This window comes from Bolinopsis microptera, chromosome 13 (genome assembly GCF_026151205.1).
Source record: "Bolinopsis microptera isolate Bmic1 chromosome 13, MBARI_Bmic_1.0, whole genome shotgun sequence".
In the NCBI taxonomy this organism is placed as follows: Eukaryota; Metazoa; Ctenophora; class Tentaculata; order Lobata; family Bolinopsidae; genus Bolinopsis; species Bolinopsis microptera.
The window spans coordinates 5,453,787-5,474,316 of NC_087084.1; the positions used below are offsets into that span (position 1 = coordinate 5,453,787).

A 20,530-nucleotide genomic window follows, 5' to 3' on the forward strand; every position below is an offset into this window, starting at 1 on the left:
CCTACCCACTGCGGCAGCTTTTCTGCAACTATGAACTATGAAATCTGCTCGACAATTTGGGCCTTCCGATGAAACACTCTTTTTTAAAAGTTTGCCGTATTGTTATGAGCAGGTATGCTAATAATTGTTTGTAGGTTGTGTTTTTGGATTATTTTGTTTATAAAGGAGCATTTTTGTGTAGAATTGAGACAAAGCCAGAAATTTCTACACTGTTTATACTGTTGGGCTCTGTTTCCGTCAGCTTGGAGGCGATGGGGAGATTTTGTTAAGTAAGTAACCCCCTGTCAAATTGTTATGTTTGGTTACCTAGTAAATGTTCATTGGTCGTGTTTTGTCGAAAACATGCATTCGCTCCTGGGTATCGTCGGAGATAAAGACTTGCTTAGCCGCTCGACACTGTTCTGTCACAACAAACACAGGTATCTATCAATTCTACGGAAGCCTATACTTCCAAATTTAGTTTACTGCGAAAAAGTACTCGAAGCCTCAAAAGAGAGCAATTTCAGTCAACAAATGTAACATGTTCATAACACTATCAGCTCACCTTTACTTCAAAATGTCGTTAAAGTCTATTTACATCACTCATTCATGCACATTAAATGCTTTCACCATGCATCTGGATATTTACCCCAGTTTCTATTAATAACTGCGGCACTAATAGTAATAACTTTAAAATGCACTAATAATTAACGAAGCTATTATATTTCATTTTACAGCACTTAGTTGTGCGTTGACATTTGTTTATATTCTAAATATCACCTACTATTTTTTCTACTTGATGGTTCTACCAGTACTAGCAGTATTTGCGTCTTGATCTAATATACTGAGAACTTATGAACATACCGTTTAAAGTTCAAGCCCTTTTACACTGAGTGGAGCGGAGACTCTCACTTGTACCCAACAATCAAATTCAAGCCTTTTTACAAGAACTTGACTAATTCCTAGTATTTTTCTGCATTGCAATGAAAAACACGAACGATTTATATAAACAAAATTAGCACAAAACTCAAAACTAACTTGAGCTGTAATTTCCAGCAGGAATGGGCGAAAGACAGTCCCCTATTGATCTAGTCGGAGCTATAAAAGCTACTTTGCCACCACTTAAGATAACATTTGAGAACGGCCCGGATAGAGCTAACTTAGTAGCCATAAACACGGGACAGACGTTGCATATCGATTGTGCGGGACAGATATTAGGAAAACTTACTGGCGGACCGGTAAGTTATTAATTATGTTTAATTGAGAATCTGATGACGAACATTACATTTACATTCTCCGCTTATAATTATACAACTTGAACTACTGATGAAATTTTGTTAAAATGAATGTAAAGATTTGCGAGATTGGTTATATTCTATTAATGGAATAACCATCTAAGTCTTATGCAAACCACGCAGAGATGCGTGACTGTGAGGGATCACGCAGATGAATTTACAGAATCACACGCGCACACATGCACAGCCAACAGCTTAAACTTCACAATGAAATTATGTAACCTTCAGGTGGGTGACAGCAACTACACTCTACAACAATTCCACTTTCACTGGGGAGACAATGCACAGCACGGTTCAGAACATAAAATCGAGGGAGAATTCTCCAGTGCAGAACTCCACTTCGTGTTTAAAAACGAGGTACGGTGGCGGAGATGATAGATTCCCATCATAACTTCAACGACGGTGGTTTAATCGTCAAATATTTGAGAGGCCGTTAATATTGAAACGTTAACTTTCCTGGAGCTCAAATTCGACTGAATTTCATATTTTTTCCAAGTCTAATATGATAATGCAGGAAATATAATCGTCATATCCTACACAACACACCATCATCTCCTACAGAAGTACGGTACAGTAGGCGAAGCCGCAAGCAATGGAGATGGACTAGCTGTAGCTGGTGTAATGATCAAAGAGTCGAAGGCTGCTAAAGATATTGTGCTGCCTGAACTATTCGAGATTGTTCCTCAGTTGAAAAGTTAGTTAATATCAGAATTTGAAATTACAGGCTTTTTGTAACTATTTTTATTATATATTCAGATTTTATTTAATAAGGTTCGGATGTCGAATAATAATTTTCAGCCAGACCTGCTTTTTATACTTTGAGGAAAGATTGTTCTCCCAATTTCACACGATTAATCACCAAATACTGGTATTACTATATCAATGATCATTCCAGCGAACAAAGGTAGCAGTGGACTAAAAGATACGTTGGATCTAGCTTCTGCCCTGCCAGCCAATAGAGCTTACTTTACTTACCTCGGTTCACTTACCACACCACGTAAGTGAAATTTAACTCATCATTTGCTAGAAACTATCCTTTACCTCACCCGCGAAAAGCTGACCGCTTAAAGCACGAAATTACTTAAAGGAAATACACTATTAAAGCTCATAATTCAGAGGCTAACTTTTTATGCTTGTGGTTTAATGTTATAACGCTTGAACAAGGAACTTTACAAGATCCGATTAATGAAATTCAATTTATTCTTTATTTTAGTAATAGATTCATGCCGTGCAAATACGGAAGAGGTCTTTAAAATGACTTTATACATTTATAACTCCGTCTAGAATACAACGAATGTGTCACGTGGATTGTTTATAAAGATGAAGTAGAAGTCAGCTCATGGCACATGAACCAGCTCAGGTTTGTTTTAAGACTGCCGGTTTCTTTTGTGTACCATAACAATCGTGCATCCTTAATTATAATTACAGTCGAGTTTCCGATAAGCTTTTTCTGAATCTACTGAATTTGGTGTTCGAACACGATATTTTGCCCAACTCAAACTTTTCTTGTAAAATGCATTAATTTGACAATTAGCTCCTTAAAGCTAATTATTAAATCCCCACAGAGGAATGAAGGATACGGAGGGTTCAGAGATTCTCAACAACTGGAGAGAAGTGCAAGACATTGCGGGCAGACAGATCAAACTAGTTTCAGAATAGTTGTGTTTCAGTTATTTATTTTATCCAGCCGTGTATTTACAACTCTTTATTAGGTGAAATATTTTAGTTTTTATCTAAACTGTTAGTGATTGTAGAAACTGATACTCATTATTTTTTATCAGCTGTCCAGTGTCCACGAACTATCATAAAAACTAGAGGATTATTTGATTGACCGTTTCGAATTGGGAATAATTTTATGAATTTGTTTGTCTTGAATTGATTATGACTTTCTTGTTTGACAATTTATTTCAACCGGATAGATTTTCTAGATTATAATCTCGAATTATTTACAAATGCGTTATTTACATTTTAATATCAAAGATGGATTATATCGCTGAAAACAATTTGTTTCATTCTCTGAGTATAGAAAACTGATAAATTTCTTTAGAAAAAGAGCTACAAATATTTCTCTGAAAAGTCCGTCTAGGACTAACAAAAAGACTGATCAGCATCACAAAATGGCGCCGGTAAATAAAAACAGTCGGTTGATGTCCGAAAACAGTCCAGTTTCCCAGAGTTCCTGGTATAAATCGTGAGTGAAGAATAGTCCACGCTGGAGACTTGAGAATGTCGTGATATTTTCAGCTCATATCGTTGGTTGACATATTCAGGGCTTTCGCTAATGCTTCTGGGTCACTGTAACAAAAGGTGTTACTATTATTATGATTTTATGGATTTTTAAATCGGATTCTCCTTTTTAATACACCTCGGTAAATGAAGGTTTGCGGTACACGATACTTTTGGTGAAGCTTCAACGTGGTCGATGTATGCATCAATCATCAATACTCCACAGTAGCGATAACGAACAGCGTAAGAATAACTAAAACATTGGGACCTTAATCTAAATGAAATTAGTAGTCGCCTTGAACCAGTAATTATCAACTAATTAATTAATCATTATTAACCTGAAATCTATTTCATCCGTGGTGATTTCTTTCTCGACCTCTTCGGGATGATCGAATTTGGTCTCCACTTCTTCTAAAGGAGTTTTAGTGTCGTATCTCGCCAGAACGCGTCCAATCTGCAGACTGCCCTTTTGTGCTAGCTGATTAAAATGTGTTATTGGAGAGGTTTGAGGATTCCTCCAACTGGCAGAAAAAGATATTTTTGAAAAACTGTACATTTTATAACTTAAATATTTAAAAAATGAAAAATATGCAAAGTTGCGAACCGTTTCTCTCTTCTTGAGTAGCATATCAGACAAACGTTTTCCCACGCCCACCATTGGTTCCATTTTAGCAGCGTCCCCCTAGACAGCATCAAGATTATCAGAAAGTCACTAAAACGTGAAGAAGATATGAACTCTTGCGATGGACTTTGTCGAGTGGAGACTTTCTGATTATGCAATCAACTTAAATTGGACTTACCTTACACCAAGGGTGTTCTAGGGCCTCTGCAACTGTCAGTCTTTCCCCGGGAACTAGTGTTACGAGCTTGCTGATAAAGTCCTGAGAATAATTGTATATGAAATGGTTGGTTTAAACGTATTATTAATATGTTATTCGGCACCTATGTCGAAATATGCATATGGTTCAACCGCCGTGTTTTGGTTTAGCCTAAATAGATCTTACCAATATTTGACATACATTTTTCTCACTCCAGCTGCAGTCTGGTAGTGTTGAGTTACATTCATATTTTCCTAATCTTCATAAATCATATTGTTGCCTCTAACTTACGTACAGGAGGAACGATCTCTAATAACACGCAGAAATAACTTAGTAGAATGCAAACTTACTTGAGCGTTTTTAGAAACTTTGTTGAAGAAAGGTTTGATGAACTCGAAGTCGCAACGTACAACGTTGGAATATGTTCCAGCGTCTCCTTGATTTGGTGATGGGAACGGCTCCAATCCTGACAATCTGAAGAGGTTTAGGTGGTTGTTTTTATTTTGATGAGTAATATTATATATTATATAAATGAATTCAGTAAATTCGCTCCATTACCCAAATATATATCTCGTGTTTGCGCGGCGCATATTGCCATAGAAACCATGCTAATTTTATGTTCGCGACTGCGTTTTACCAGAATAAAATGTTTTCGCGCGTCACGCAAACCAAAGATATTTGGTGGACCGAAACACTAGAATAAACAACAAGCATAGATTTGAATACACGAAGGATATTGATTAAAAACTTACAGTACGTATGTTAGGACACCTATACTCCACACGTCAGATTCTCTTGAAGGAGGAAATCCTCTCAAAATTTCGGGCGCTGAAAAATAATGTTTGTGAAAATAATCCTCATTTGGAGTAAAACCTACTCCCAGGTTTATCAAACCCATCTACAGAAACAAAAATCAGATACGAAGTTTAGTTTCACCAACAAGTACTTACCAACATAAGAAGGGTTCCCGCAAACTCCGTTCATTAGTACACCATGTGACATGAGACTGGACATGTAGAAATCTGCGAGAACTGTTGGAGCATATTCCTTGCTATTCCCACTGAGCACATTCTCCGGCTGAGGGAAGTGGAAAACTTGTAAAAATGGGCATAATTAGGTGAAACACGTGACGGTAATTGCTGTATTTTGATGGATGATGTTTTCAAATAATGAGCTGGCTTGCAAGAAAACTCTAGCTCTTTTACTTCAACTCCGTAACCACATTTTTACCGTGGCAACTGTAACTTTACAAAGGTCGAAAAGAAAGACAGTAATAAAACCCCGCCTATATCTGATATCAACCACACTGAATGACTGCATACTCGCTCCGACTAACGTTCAAGATTAGAGTAAACCAATTAGATGCTTGAAGAACCGTAGTCACGTGTCAAATTGGTCCTCCGCCCTCGTGTCCTACGTCCTCGTGACTACTACTGCATAGAGTCCTATATATTGGATGTGTCAAACGGAAGACCTTAGTCTTCCAGCATTTCTTCAAGTGTGATATAAGGTGGTTGCCATTATGTTACGCACAATTTATAATTTTATCATTTTATTCATTGCATCGTGGTTTGTGGTGGTTTAATTGGCTGTTCATTGATTTAGTGAGACTTTGTATCAGAGGAAACACGTAAGTGCGGTAATATTTTGCAAATAGTGCGATTCCGCACCTCCCTAAACATTAAAACATTTTTATGTGCGGAAAATGTGGAGACAAATAACAAAGCAATTCTATAGAATTACCCTCATAGAAGGTTTTACAATAAGATGGACAGGATGACTGGGGCTAGTTGAGCTGGTAATGAACATAATTTATTCAATATTATAACTTTACAATATAATATTTCAGCACATTGTGTGTAATGTGTTTACGATAAAGCGATAACATGTGTATAAACTAAAGTGACTCAATTTCAATCTGCTGAGGGATTGAGATCCAACATGACCAGTTATTGATTTACTATTGCTAAGATTCACCCTCTTTTGTTTTTTAATCAAATATCAATAGTTTTAAATGTCAATACACTATCAAGTATCAACTTGCTGCCTGTTAATAAGTTAATAATGATAATGAACTTTCTGCATATATTTTTCCTGATACGGTATGGTTAACTTTTAAGGAGACTTTTTATCCTACGTAATGCTTCATGATGTCGCTTGTTTCTTTTATATTATTGCTGTATTGTTTGTATACTATTTGCGAAAGTTTCAAATCAAATTAAAAAAACTCGACTTACAATCAAACCCAAAATTTCTACACGATCTCTTTATGTAAAACGGATTTGGTGGTTTTTAAATTACCTTCAAATCTTTTGCTTCGTCTTTCAAACACGGTTTTTGATATTTTGTTTAAAGTTTTTGTTCTTCACATTTGTAAGGGTCCATTTATCGAATAAAGGTTCACTTATTTATACGCCGAATATTGTACTTTCCTCGATGATAATTAGCGGAAAAGTGTTGGCATCTCGATAATAAATACCGGCTAATGAAAAAGTAATAACCACCATTAGCTAAAGTTCCATCATTAACTATTTCCCATCGATTATATTCCAGGAAGACTCAAGATCCAGCCATTATAAGATTATAGACCCACAGGTTTATTTTCGTTTCCATAACTACTGACAGTTGCTGACCCTTGGCTATATAATTCATGTCCCTTCTGATTGATTGTAGACCGCATTGTCGTGCAAATTCAAATGTAGTTGATAATGATATAGATTTGACGTTCGGTTTTTCCGAAGCTTATGATCTGTCGGCGAATGCTATAGACCAGTTTATGTGATTTTATTTTTGTAAGAGTCAAAGCAGTTACCCAAACTGATGACAAAAATATGCTTTGCTCATGAGCATTGCAAGCGGGGGGCCAGTGTTCTTGCTTTATTTTTACAAGCAAACTCGTTACTAACTCTTCTTATACCAAGGATTATAACAAAGATCCATTAGTAAATGGACTCGGTTATGTCAACGCCACGAATATGTGAGAGCTGGGTTTATGGTTTTATTTCTATAACAATCTCTATATTTGTGCTACGCAAGGCGCGGTGAAGAGTGAAAGCAGTTACCCAGACCGATGACAAAAATATGCTTTGCTCATGAGCATTGCAAGCGGAGGCCGAGGGCCAGGGTTTCTGCTTTATTTTGGCAAGGAAACCCGTTACTAACTCCTCTTATATACCAAGGATTATAACAAAGACCATTACCCATTAGAAAATGGACTCGGTTATGTCGACGCCACTAATATGTGAGAGCTGGGTTTTTGGCTTTATTTCTAGAATAATCTCTATTATATTTGTGCTACGCAAGGCGCGGTGAATTCTTGAAATATCATTTTTGATTTTACTCCAACTCGATTCTAGCTCTGCTCATACAGCAACCGGTCGGTTCCTACTCTCGTAATCTATCCTAGAATTTCCTAACTAACGACCGCTAATAAACGCGGTAATCAATTAATTGATTTATTCGGATCGAAGTTAATTAATAACTGCCATGTGCCACACCAGAAGCAAGGCGGGAGCAGATGGTTAGAATATCATTAGCTTTACATTAAATCACACGAGAAGGAGTTGCTGTCTCTTAAGGGGGACAGGGGGGGGGGTCTTAATCAAAATTCTCTCGAAAGATCCCCCCCCCCCCCTCGACCCCGGCCCCCTTAAGTCCGAACACTGGAAACTGGGGTGGTAGCAGATGGCTTAGAGATCATCAGCTATATAATCAGCTATATTTAGCTATATAAAGTAATTCTGTGACGTGTGCACAACGCCAGTTCCTTTAAGTCAGAACAAGAACAGGCAGTCCTGATGGAATTAGCTGAGGATCTTTGTACTTTTAAAATGTAATCTGATAACTTGTGTTTATGAAGGAGCAATGGTTAGAGTTCTGCCTTTAGTTCTTTTTCTTTCATTGTCTGGGCATTTCTCACTGTCTAGACTCTTTTTCGTGCACAATTACGGTAAAGCTATTCATTCTAGTACGTAGAAATAAGATATTTACTCTTCAATTTCAGTACAATACTTTTTTATTTATAGAACTTCGTTTCGTTATTTTCTAATGTAGGTGAACATTGAACAATTTAACGATAGACTATTTTTAAGGCTAAGCTCGTAATAGAAATATTTGTTTACACAGGATAAGCGTCCTATTTTAATGATATCGTTTTAATTCTGAGCTAGGACATAATCTAATCACGAGAGAAACAAGCAAACCTCACTTTGGGCATATTGCCAAAGAATACTCCTAAAAAATGCTCAGCTATCATCGAATTAGACATTAAAATCGAATCAGACATTAAAATGAAAGCAGATTAGTAACTATTATTGTAAAATACCATTAAAATGTGCTACCTTTATATTGGCGTGGATAATATCCTCCATATGAAGATACTGCACAGCGCTCAGCACGTCTCTTATTATCGCGGCTGCGTGGTACTCCGAGTAGCTCTCCACGTTCGCTAACCTGCGCAAAGTTATTTTGATTCCTAAATTTAATAGTATATAGCTGACTTTGGCAAGGTAGTGTTGGTTATGTGCCTAACCTGGTGAACACAGTGGATATCCTTGCTGTACGGCTAGTTAAACAAGGAATTGAAATTGTGGGGCTCCGTGCAGACCAACCTAGCTGTGGCTAAAGCTGTAATATACAAAATCAATACATTGCTTATTTTTACTTTTTACTTTTTAGTAATATCATGACGTAGTGATTTATGATCACCACAATGGTTCGCTGTGTTAGCTGGTTAAAGTTGACTTACAGTTGAGCTTAATATTTATTTTAAAAGCCACTTTAACAGTTTAACTACGATTTTATGTGTGATGCGCTGTGATTCCATACCATGCCAAAAATTGCCAAGACCTGATTACTTGGCTACGACTAGAATTAATTCTCTCTCGGCCCAATCTTAACCTTCAATTTACTTAGGGGAGAGATAAAAACTGTTGAATATAGATATCCTACTACAGCTGTGCAACTGTGAACTATATCACCTAGGTGTCATATTTAGTGCACAGTTGTGACTTGATCTTATCAGTTTTCGATGGTGGCTACGTTCTCCAGAAAAATATTTTCTGCAATTCTCAAAATATAGTTTTAATCTTCGGTACTATGCCAAGAAAATTTAGACTCTGCTATAATTATAGTAGGTAAATCTCTTGAATGGTCTGAGGTCGCCAATGACAATAAACTATCACGTAGTACAATACATGTATAACAATTAACACAGGTTATCTATATTATATCGTATCACATAACTCAAGTTTACACTGAGTAGCTAATGGTAGCTGGTGTTGAAGGTTAAGCTCGAGGTATGTAGGTATGTAATATCATGCCAAACATATTTGTACAATTTATTTAAACTTGCATTACTATATTATATAATGAGTCATTGTTGTTTAGTTGAATGGTGCAAAAGGTTCTTAGGACTACGACTGCTAATGTTGGTAGAAACGTTATCACTTATTTGTCCGTTTTACTAATTTCTTAAATTGCTATCAAATTATAACCTAAACCAGACTAGAACGATCAGGGTCCGTTTGTTAGCGTTTAATTCACTTATTGTATAGTCACTTAGTCAGATTGAGTTTAGGTTCCGTCGCGGTATGGCAAAAATGTTCCGAACATTGTTTCCTTTAGTTACCGTTTACTTATCGTTTAGTAGTTCCGTTTAGTGTCAATTGAAATGTTCCCATGCCCATCGCTAGCCCATTCTGTACGAAGCACGTGCTTACTTTACTTTACAGTTAAGTTTTACCGGCATATAAGGTAAGCATATTTTTCTAACCTTTCTTATATATTTCCTTACTAAATTATGTATAAACGTTTAAAACTAAGTTGTGAACGTTTAAAGTTTTAAAGTTTTGTTTAACTAAGTTTAAAACTAAGATATTCACATGATGCTGCCCATCAAATTAAGATAAAAAACCAACCTAGCTTGATCACATGATCAAATACAGATTGAGATAAGAAACCAACCTAGTGAAGAGTTCACCACCAGGAATACTCTCCATAATAACATAAACATTCTCCCTGTCCTCGTATATATCGGTTACTGGACACTGCGGGTGCCGAGTGTTAGTTATATGGTGGTTTAAAATATTTCCTTGTTTAAGAAATAAGTGTTAAAATAAGAATTAGAATTAGAATTAGGACCAAATTTAAAATCAAATTTAGAATAAAATTTAGCATCGAATTTAGAAAGTTAGAATCGAATTAGACATTTGAAATGGAAATCATTTAGAAATAGTTGGTCGCAGATAAAACTACCATTATTACCAACTTCCAACCATTATTTGGTTGCTTTACATCTTGTATTACAACTTGTAGTTGTATTATATGTGTATGACAACTTGACATTTGTATTTAATTCAAGTTCCCTTGCTGTATAATTCTGTATTATTTGATGAAAGTCTCAAATCAAATCATGGCCCTCTTATTCACGTGACTTACAATATTAGGATGTCTCACTCTGGATATCGTTCTTGCCATCTCCTCTGCGCTGGACAAGTCGTTTCCTTGTAGATAACTCTGAAATATTTTATTGAAGTTTTAACAATATGCTTACATTTTACCTATCATCCGGATGGTTTACTGAAACATTTAATGAATTGCCGTTTAAGTAATTTTACCTGCTTGCACGATTAGGGATGTTTATCATATATATTTTACATACAATTTATTGGCGTTATATAAGTATATAGTAGCACTTTACCCCTCACTATTAGTCGCTTGGCTGTGGCGGAGTCTAACAAGTGACTAGGTGAGCGGGCGGGCCGCAGCACTCTTGTTGTCGGAACCTATCTACAGTAACAACTATCTGTTTGGTCTACTGAGAAACCTATTTTGGTAGATCCATTGACACTCAAAAACTATGATGACATAGTATCTTGCTGTCCTGCATTGTCAAATTTTAAGTTATGTAGTAGCATATTATAATTATATCATTCATACTACATTATTACATATTTATTATTCGTTTTTGCTAATGTTGACGGGAACAAAGCTAGCTGGCTTGATCTTTGAGCGACAAAATTATCCCGATAATGCTAAAATATTCTTTATACATTTAATATAATATGTTTGTAGTTACAATTCCACCGTGACGGACACCACGATTATGCCATTTTTTAAAGTTCAAACGAATGTTGTGCTCAGGATGTTGCTTCTTTATCAGCTTAAACTATTTATTAGTCCACATTTAACCTTTCTATAGGTTGTGTGAAAATTTCAGACCCCTACCATTATTACTTTCTGAGATAGCACCCCTGTGACGGACGCGACTTAAATATGACACTTTTTTTGGGTGTCTACTCAGAAGGTACCCAAATCTATCTCAAAACGTTATCTATTATCTCTAATTTGGACATGCAGTGATAGAAAAAGGTTTAGGGATTTCTGAGATACCATTTTTTTGGAGATTGCTCAGTTTTTGTTCGCGTGGCGCCATTTTCAAATTGTGACGGACGTGACTGTGACGGACACACGTTTTTTTCAATTTCTCCAAATCTTCTATTTGACACTTTTATCTTGTTCAGTGACCTTCATTCTATATTTATGCCAATTTTTAGGCCGCTAGTACTTCCACGAGGTCTGCAATAGCCAAAATCGTCCATTTTGGGCATACGCGAGGGTATCAATCTAGGGGCAGCAATTATTTCTCTACTTGAACAAATTTATAACTCTGGTAAAACATTCATCTCTGTTCAACACATCAGACTGTTGAGACCATCTCCCAAAAGTTTCATTACTTTAGTGTTTAAAATGTGGAAGATATTGAATTTTTACTTCAAAAATATGCGAAAATAGGGTAAAGTCCATTTTTTGTGCCTTTTACCCCTGAAAAAGGTTAAGGCAAATAAAATGGCAAAACTCAGTAAATTTAATTATTGAATTGCATATGATGTTATTTGATAGTCTAGTCAACATAGTCAAACCTTATTTGACTTCAATTTGTCTTGGTTTTAGTCAAAATAATGGAAATATGGATAAAAATGGCTAAAAGTGAGCCGTACGCCCATATCTCCATATATGGGCATATACAAAATTATACATAACTCAGTCATTTTCTGTCCAATTTTCGATTTGACAACATCGTTTTGTTAAGAACGGTCTCAGCTTTAACAAAAATGCATTTAAAGTCTGTTAAAAGATTTTTTGGAGCATTTTCAAAAAAATGTGACGGACGCGACAAGTTGGGACCCCCCTTCCAAACATTTTTTCTTAAAAGATACAAGCCTGATAATTTCTACGGTACTCCCTTACCTTCAGAAGAGATAGGTTATAGTGGTTTTTTGAATATAAATAGCACTATGTGGCTCTGAAAAAACTTTTTTGCTTAATTTTGTGACGGACGCGACACCATCTTTGTGGAAATTTTTTAGAAAAATTATTTGAGTAACGGTTTTGAAACTTTGCATGGCTCTCATTCTTATGCCTATGCTTAAGTGTATGAATTTTCATAGAGAAATATTCCTGCATACCCAAACTATGGCCCTTTGAAAATTTGAATGATTTTTTTCATTTCCGAGTAGTGTTCCTTTGAATGAGAAAAATCAAAAGTTAATGCAATATGAAACAAAAAACTTTTGTTGACCTGTAAGGTTAAGAGTCTAATGAAAATATTTTAACCAAAATTAGGTGCCTATCTTAACATTTTTCATTTTCACCAAGTGGAACCTTACCGTGGACCTTCCGTATATTAAAATAATTTAATTTTAATGGTGGTAAACCACCATTAAAATTAAATTATTTTACGGAATATAATAAACCGTACTAATCGTTCGAACATCCTGAGGCTTTTCTCAGGATCGCAGGTCACGTGGTCGCCATGGTCACGTGATTGCCATGGTCACGTGGTCACCATGTGACAGCTGTTTTCAAGGTCACATGACACACGACGCAATGCTCCCCTTACACAGAACAAATGCTCAATGCGAGTGTTCCTATGGTATCGATCGTACGTTTTAATAATAATATTGGGAGGGAACTCCACTGCTATAATCACGTTTACTTTTCCTCACTACAACATTTTATCACTGACGGTCCAGATTTGCAGCAAAACTTTAAAGTCGGCTCGAAATACTTATTGCTCTGTAACCAAGCAAATGATAAACGTGACTAATTAGAACATTTAGGGCAGTGGGAACGTGACATGAAACCGCTATAGTCTAGAGGCAGGAAGTGTTTAATTTTCCTGTCGACAAGTCTTGAAAATTACATTGAATATGTATTACTAATTATTACTTCAACATATTTCCTCGACATTTCGTGCTACACTCCGTTTGGGTACATTTGACTTATACTAGGTGGGGAATACTGTTTAAATGTTCGATTTTTCAACCCTGTCTTATTTTCAGCTTGATACTGATAGAATTTGTGAATTTGGATGGATCATCTAGAGTTCGTGATTTGATTGTCTATTTAAAGTCGTCGTATTAACCTTATAAACTGAACAATTACTACTGTGTCACTTGATTTTGAAGGACGATGCTATCTTGAGAATGTATCAGGGGCGTGCCCCTGGAATGTATCATCATATAATTCGTCATCTAGGAACGTAATCAGGGACTAGAAACCGAGATTTATACACTATACATGTACATTATACATTATACATTATACATTATACAGGCGACACAGTTTCAGTATCACTCGTGTAATTAACCATTACAGTGCTTGAAACAGCGACGGAAACAGTTGTTTTCCAGTTACTTGCCTTGTTTCATTTTGTCTACGTGTGATAAGTCTGTCTTGTCTAAGTCTACAAAGCTGCCATATAGCCTGACTGACAATTTTCTCGACTGACTGACAATGTTTCTTCTTTTCCCCATTTAGAATACAAAGATTAGTACATTTTAGCTTATGATTAATATTATATTTTTACCTATAGTTTACCTAGATTGTATATCCATTATATATCACAATGTTACCAACTCACAATGTTACCAACTCACAATGCTACCAACTCACAATGTTACCAACTCACAATGTTACCAACTCACAATGCTACCAACTCACAATGTTACCAACTCACAATGTTACCAACTCACAATGCTACCAACTCACGTGGTGACGCTAACATTCACCCAGAAACCACTGATACCATCGCTGCCATACTATCTTACTATATAGTACTACCCTACTATCATAGAATAACAAAGAACATCCTATATGGGCCTCCCCCAGCCTCGGATCTTAGGATTGGATTTGCAAAAATTCATAAGACAAACTGCTTAAGAAAAGCTAAGACTGCAAAAAAAGCTGAGACAAAATTTAAGCGAACCTGAGATGTCAAAATAACCTAAGACAGCGAAAAAACCTGAGACAAAATTTAAGAAATCCCGAGACAGCGAAAAAACCTGAGACAAAATTTAAGAAATCCCAAGACAGCGAAAAAACCTGAGACAAAATTTAAGAAATCCTGAGACGCGCGAAAAAACCTAAGACAAAATTTAAGAAATCCCGAGACAGCGAAAAATCCTGAGACAAAATATAAGAAAACCTGAGACAGCGACAAATCCTGAGACAAAATTTAAGAAAACCTGAGACAGCGAAAAATATTTAGATAGAATTTATACAATAACCACAAGAATATACAATATGGATATTACATCTTTTTATTTCTTTCAAAGAATATAATAAATACAATATTACTAGGTATAGTAGGAATGTCAATAAGTCAATAGAATTTGTCTAAAATCTCTATGTGCCTGCTAATGAAGTGAGTATCCTAGATCATATCTTTACAGGTAGGACTGTATAATGGGGGCCCCGATGTTATAGCGGACATCATCCCCCTCCCTCCTTATGCCCCTTCTGAAAAGCTACGAAGTTAACTTTCTAATAAGTTACAACGACAACTAGTCTCTCGTTTTACTCCCTACTGTACTGGATTACTCGTCAATCCAGGTATATGAGTTTGAATCCCAGTGTCACCTAGTCTAGGGAGTAACTAAGGATCCATTGGATCTATGCGATCTCCTCGGTCGACTCAGCCGAATGATAGGAAACTTAATTGAGGGTTAAATGAGGATGGGTACCTGTTAAAAGTTCAAGAAACTTCCTAGGATACCCCTTCAGTGCATACTGTAAACATAGTGCTATTAACTATTAACTATGAGTATATGTGAGAATGATCCTGAAACTCTTAAGATATATTATAGTCTAGTTGGGTTTTCCATATAAGCACAGTAGTGTACACAATCTTTGTATTTGGGCATATTTCAAAACTGGTTCCACTTGGAGGAAATTTCAGAAATGCTTTTATCAATCCAATTTTGGAAATTTTAGAATGTTTGAACTTTATACTTTGAAAATCTGCAATATTGGAGACATCAATCTACTCTATCATGCAAAAATAGCTCATTCTATCATCGACACTAAAACAATCCTCAAAAGTGTGCTCTACTTCATAACGTCTCTAGATTAGGCCTTTACTTGAACTAAACCCAAATTTTGTGTGTTAGTATATGAGATTTCATTTTTACAGACTGATATAAAGCCCAATCAAGGAGAAAGAGCTAACATGGGGAAAATGTGGTTTAAAAAATTTTGTCACTCCGTAACAAAAAAGTGTCAAAAAGTTATCTATTCTCTTAACTACACGCCTATTGCATTCCATATTTTCTGAAGTATCTCAGTGACCTTACACTAAGATTTTCCAACATTTTCGATTGATAACATTATTATTTAAGAGGAGATATGATGAGCCAAACTTTGGTCACTCCGTAACGCTGTGTTACGGAGTGACAAATTCAAGGGACATTGTCACTCCGTAACGAATTTTTTTATTGACATTTCAAGATTTACAGTTGTTATTGACCTTGTAATTATGTAATCACATAATTACGCTCTACCTGGAGCATGGTGCCTGGGGCTATTGGGATATGAGCCGAAACACAAGGAAAGATCACGTATTTTTGGATAAGTTGCAGCATGACCTGATCACATCTTTATGCTATTTCAAGTGTACTATTAACTATAGTACACCATCTTAGTATATATCAAACACACACACATTGAAGTCTATTAACTATAGACTGGGCTATTAACTATAGCCTGTACTATTAACTATAGTACACCATCTTAGTTGCTAAATCATGATTTAGCAATTCAGAAATTAGCAACTGATTAATCAGTTGCTAATTTCTGATTTACCTTACGACATGGCTTTGATGGGGAAAGGGAGGGCTCGTATATGTAGAGAGAAAAAGAAGATGGATCCTGTTAAGTGGGCAGACTACAAGAGGAAAGATGCTTTGAGAAAGTCAAACTATAGGAGGACAGCTGAAAAAAATGATCCAGTCCTGTTTGAAAGCATCAAACTTAATGATCAGGTATGGAAGAGGAGTGCAGAAGGAAAGCAAGACCAGTTCCAGGAACCTTGAAAGTGCACCACATTGTCCGTTCTTTCACAGATAACAGCTGCATCCTCACCTTTAGGGACACGTCAGTTGATGGATCTTTGATAAAGAAGATAGAGTATGCCGATGAATCATCTGCTCAGACGACTTCAACAACAGTTATTGGAGAGGAGGAAACACCATCATCTTCTAACAGCTGTGAAACTTACAACATTGATCAATTCGTGATTGTTAACTGGGAGGGTGAACTTTACCCAGGAAAAGTTATTGGCAAGCCAGACAGCAGTAACCTTACCGTTAAGTGCCTTGTACCAGCTGGAAAACCTGGATCAATCTGGAAATGGCCTGACAAAGAGGACGTCCATGATTACGAACTTAGTGACGTGAAAGGAGCTATTGGTATGCCGAAGCTTTTGCCGGGAACAGGGAGAAGAATAGAGTTTGAAGTACCTGAACTTGCTTATAAGTGGGGTGTAAAGGTTTGAATTTTCGTTAATCTGTGTACATTGTACAGTTTATAACTTTAAACAAATAAGCCCAGATTTTTAAACATTTCATTATGAAATGTCACTCTGTAACAGATTCTTAACCGAGTAATATTTGTAGAAAGTTAAACCAATGAGACTGATTTTTATGCAATTGTTTATATTTTTCAAACAGTGATTTAAATGTGCTGTATTTTAAGGGAAATTTACAGAGTTGTAAGCTCCAGGGTTGATTTTTTATCACATGATCGTATTTTTATTCATAATTGTGATCAAGACTAATGAATTGTACCAGATTTGATTTATTTCACATCAATAAATTTGTGTGTCTACCTTGTTTAAGTGTTATCTATCTAATTTTGAAAAGAATTCTACTATTTAGAGCCAGGAACAGGATGAAAAATGATGAAAAATTCGAGTGGAATGAGAGACTGTTTGATGCGTCACTCCGTAACAGTCACTCCGTAACAATCCCCAAAATTTTTGAAGCCTCAAATTTTTTATTCCTTAGGCAATACACACTTTTTCTTGATTAATTATTGAAGGAAAATGTCTGAAAAGTGCCTGGAAGCCGTCAAAATGCAACTTTCAAGAATATCTGAGATAAAAATAAGGTCAGAATAAGGGTGTACCAAAATCTGAAAATTTATCTAGTCACTCCGTAACGAAATTTCGACTTTTAATTACTCAAAAACGGATTGATTTCTCACTATTATCTTTGGCAGATATGTAAATCGTAGGTTTGAAAAGCCTTAGAAACATAATTTAACCAATAATGAACCTGTTTTCTTGGACATTTTTCGGAAAAAATGGGTAAAATTGTCACACCGTAACATTCTATAGTTTTGAAATAAGCCCATTTATCTTATGTGTTTTATCGTGTACACAGTACAGACAGTTCCAATTAGATGCAGAAGAGTTGTTTATGTTCCCACTTCCCGATTACAATTATGACAAACTCAAAATAGAGGATTGTATGCGATAAATATGTACATCGAAAATTTTAATGGAGTATCACCCGAGTAGCTCAGCAGCTACCTTACAAGACATTTTTATAACGTACGAAATGCGACGGTTTTCCCGAAATTTCGCCATATTTTCGGACCGCCAAAATTTCGGTCGTCGTAATAGAATCCGTCGCATTATTTTTAGCTTATTCCAATAATTGTGGCTTCATCGATTCATTTTGTTCTTGAAAAGTTAGTGATATGATGGTGGGACAAATAAACACAATATTCCATGATGAATTTAATGTCAAGTAATACGTTTTAAATTTACAATAAATTACATTTATGTGCTAACATAAACGTCTTATAAGAGACTAAGTCAAGATAAACAATTTAATACCAAACTCAATAAGTGAAACTGAAAGAGTCGAGCCGGACCCCTTAGAGGAAGATGAAGAAATCGATTTATAAGTTTCATTTTGTTTCAACATGATTTTACCGATTTTTAGAAAAGTTTGAATTTCCTTTAGCTTTGTGTCAGAAAACAAAATGATGAAAAATACCCTTATTTTCTGTGACGTCCGAAATGTGACGGTTTTTGTTCAATTTCGCCATATTTTCGGACCGCCAAAATTTCGGTCGTCGCAAATTGGTCCGCCACAAAAATGTCTTGTAAGGTAGGCGATTGACTAGCTCTGCACGAGGTCGGGAGTTCAAACCTGCGTGAACGCCAAGTAAACTTTAGCCCAGCACACAAATTTTTTCATGATAAATAGGAAATAAACCTTTGTACCTAGCGAGCCAGTGGCAGTAGCTTGAGCAAATAATTCAGATAGTAGCAAAAACTTAAATAGTCCCAGTGCTCAGGATTGAGGACATAATGAAGAATAATCTGAAAATACACGACTATTTGAAAATTGAATCCGGAAAAGCACTTGCCAGTTACAAAAAAGCTAGGCTTTGACTCTACTTTGTAGATAACCGACTCCAGTACTCAAAACTGAAATGGGCCTGGCTAGGTAACTCGAGCAGCGGTAATTTGCCGATGAATTTTAGCAAGCCTAGCTAGTCAATAAGTAGATAGTGTATTAAAGATACAAAGATAGTACTAGTAAAAATTCTTGGTTTCTTATTCGTACATTAAGAAAGGAATCTTTCAATCAGACATTAGGGAGGGGAAGGTGATGTCCGCTTTAACATCAGGGTTCTATTATACAGGCCTACCTGTAAAGCTATGATCTGGGATATTCACCTCATTAGCAGGTACAATCTAGGGCTTAGTACGAAAATTAACCCCCCGACACTTGACCCCCCGACAATTAACCCCCAAATTATTATACTGAGATCAATTGACTCAGTGTAATTGCATGGGGGTCAATTGTAAGCCGGGGGCTTACAATAGGGGGGGGGGGTTCATTTGTCGCCCACCCGCTTCAATCTCCCCGTCCCCAAAACTGCTTCCCTCTTTTCAGAGTTTCAAGACCATTCTCATAGTCATATACCTGGATTGACGAGTAAACTAGTACAGTAGGGAGTAAAACGAAAGATTAGTTGTCGTTGTAGCAGCTACAACGTAGCTTATTAGAAAGTTAACTTTGTAGCTTTTTAGAAAGTTCGGAGTAATCACTCAGGTATAGTATCTTACACATTTACTGATATATTATAATAATTATAATTAGTTACGAAGCACACTGTACATCCAAAATAAATGAAGTAATAAGCGATAAATAGGCATTTATTGCTCAATTGAGGTGAAGTTAAGTGTGTTAATTTCTCCACGGGCAGGTTCATCAGAGCTTTCCAAAGGTAGGTTTTAACCAGCCATCTCATTTCTGGAAGTTTTTGTAGCTTTTAATCAGATTAAGGAGGGGTAAGGGGGGGGGGGGTCCTACCTGTAAAGATATGATCTAGGATACTCACTTCATTAGCAGGCACATAGAGATTTCAGACAAATTCTATTGACTTATTGACATTCCTACTATACCTAGTAATATTGTATTTATTATATTCTTTGAAAGAAATAAAAAGATGTAATATCCATGTATATTCTTGTGGTTATTGTATAAATTCTATCTAAAGATTTTTCGCTGTCTCAGGTTTTCTTAAATTTTGTCTCAGGATTTGTCGCTGTCTCAGGTTTTCTTAAATTTTGTCTCAGGATTTTTTGCTGTCTCGGGATTTCTTAAATTTTGTCTCAGGTTTTTTCGCGCGTCTCAGGTTTCTTAAATTTTGTCTCAGGTTTTTTCGCTGTCTTGGGATTTCTTAAATTTTGTCTCAGGTTTTTTCGCTGTCTCGGGATTTCTTAAATTTTGTCTCAGGTTTTTTCGCTGTCTCGGGATTTCTTAAATTTTGTCTCAGGATTTTTCGCTGTCTCAGAATTGCTTAAATTTTGTCTTAGGATTATTCTGCTGTTTTAGGATTATTCTGCTG

At 36.1% G+C, this 20,530-nt stretch overlaps 2 protein-coding genes across 3 annotated transcripts in view; one reads left to right on the top strand and one right to left on the bottom strand.

The window, feature by feature from the left end:
* Nucleotides 1-23: 23 nt before the first annotated feature.
* Nucleotides 24-3,220, top strand: LOC134825035 (carbonic anhydrase 1-like). Its single transcript, XM_063837115.1, has 7 exons — nt 24-419; nt 1,036-1,217; nt 1,503-1,631; nt 1,836-1,968; nt 2,170-2,271; nt 2,559-2,634; nt 2,840-3,220. Exons 1-7 carry the CDS (start codon nt 314-316, stop codon nt 2,931-2,933), a joined length of 822 nt encoding a protein of 273 aa, XP_063693185.1. The 5' UTR covers nt 24-313; the 3' UTR covers nt 2,934-3,220.
* Nucleotides 3,191-20,530, bottom strand: part of LOC134825031 (myosin light chain kinase A-like) — a 27,146-nt gene continuing 9,806 nt past the window's right edge. The window contains exons 4-13 of one of the 2 annotated variants that reach the window (XM_063837110.1): nt 10,757-10,834; nt 10,283-10,365; nt 8,659-8,770; nt 5,269-5,395; nt 5,071-5,146; nt 4,669-4,792; nt 4,301-4,381; nt 4,105-4,182; nt 3,839-3,966; nt 3,191-3,569 (exon numbers count right to left, since the gene is read on the bottom strand). In XM_063837110.1, the coding sequence (XP_063693180.1) occupies nt 3,515-3,569; nt 3,839-3,966; nt 4,105-4,182; nt 4,301-4,381; nt 4,669-4,792; nt 5,071-5,146; nt 5,269-5,395; nt 8,659-8,770; nt 10,283-10,365; nt 10,757-10,834 (942 nt within the window). In that variant the 3' untranslated portion in view covers nt 3,191-3,514. Of the gene's footprint in view, nt 3,570-3,838; nt 3,979-4,104; nt 4,183-4,300; nt 4,382-4,668; nt 4,793-5,070; nt 5,147-5,268; nt 5,396-8,658; nt 8,771-10,282; nt 10,366-10,756; nt 10,835-20,530 lie in introns of both variants that reach the window. The other variant, XM_063837109.1, reaches the window with a different exon arrangement.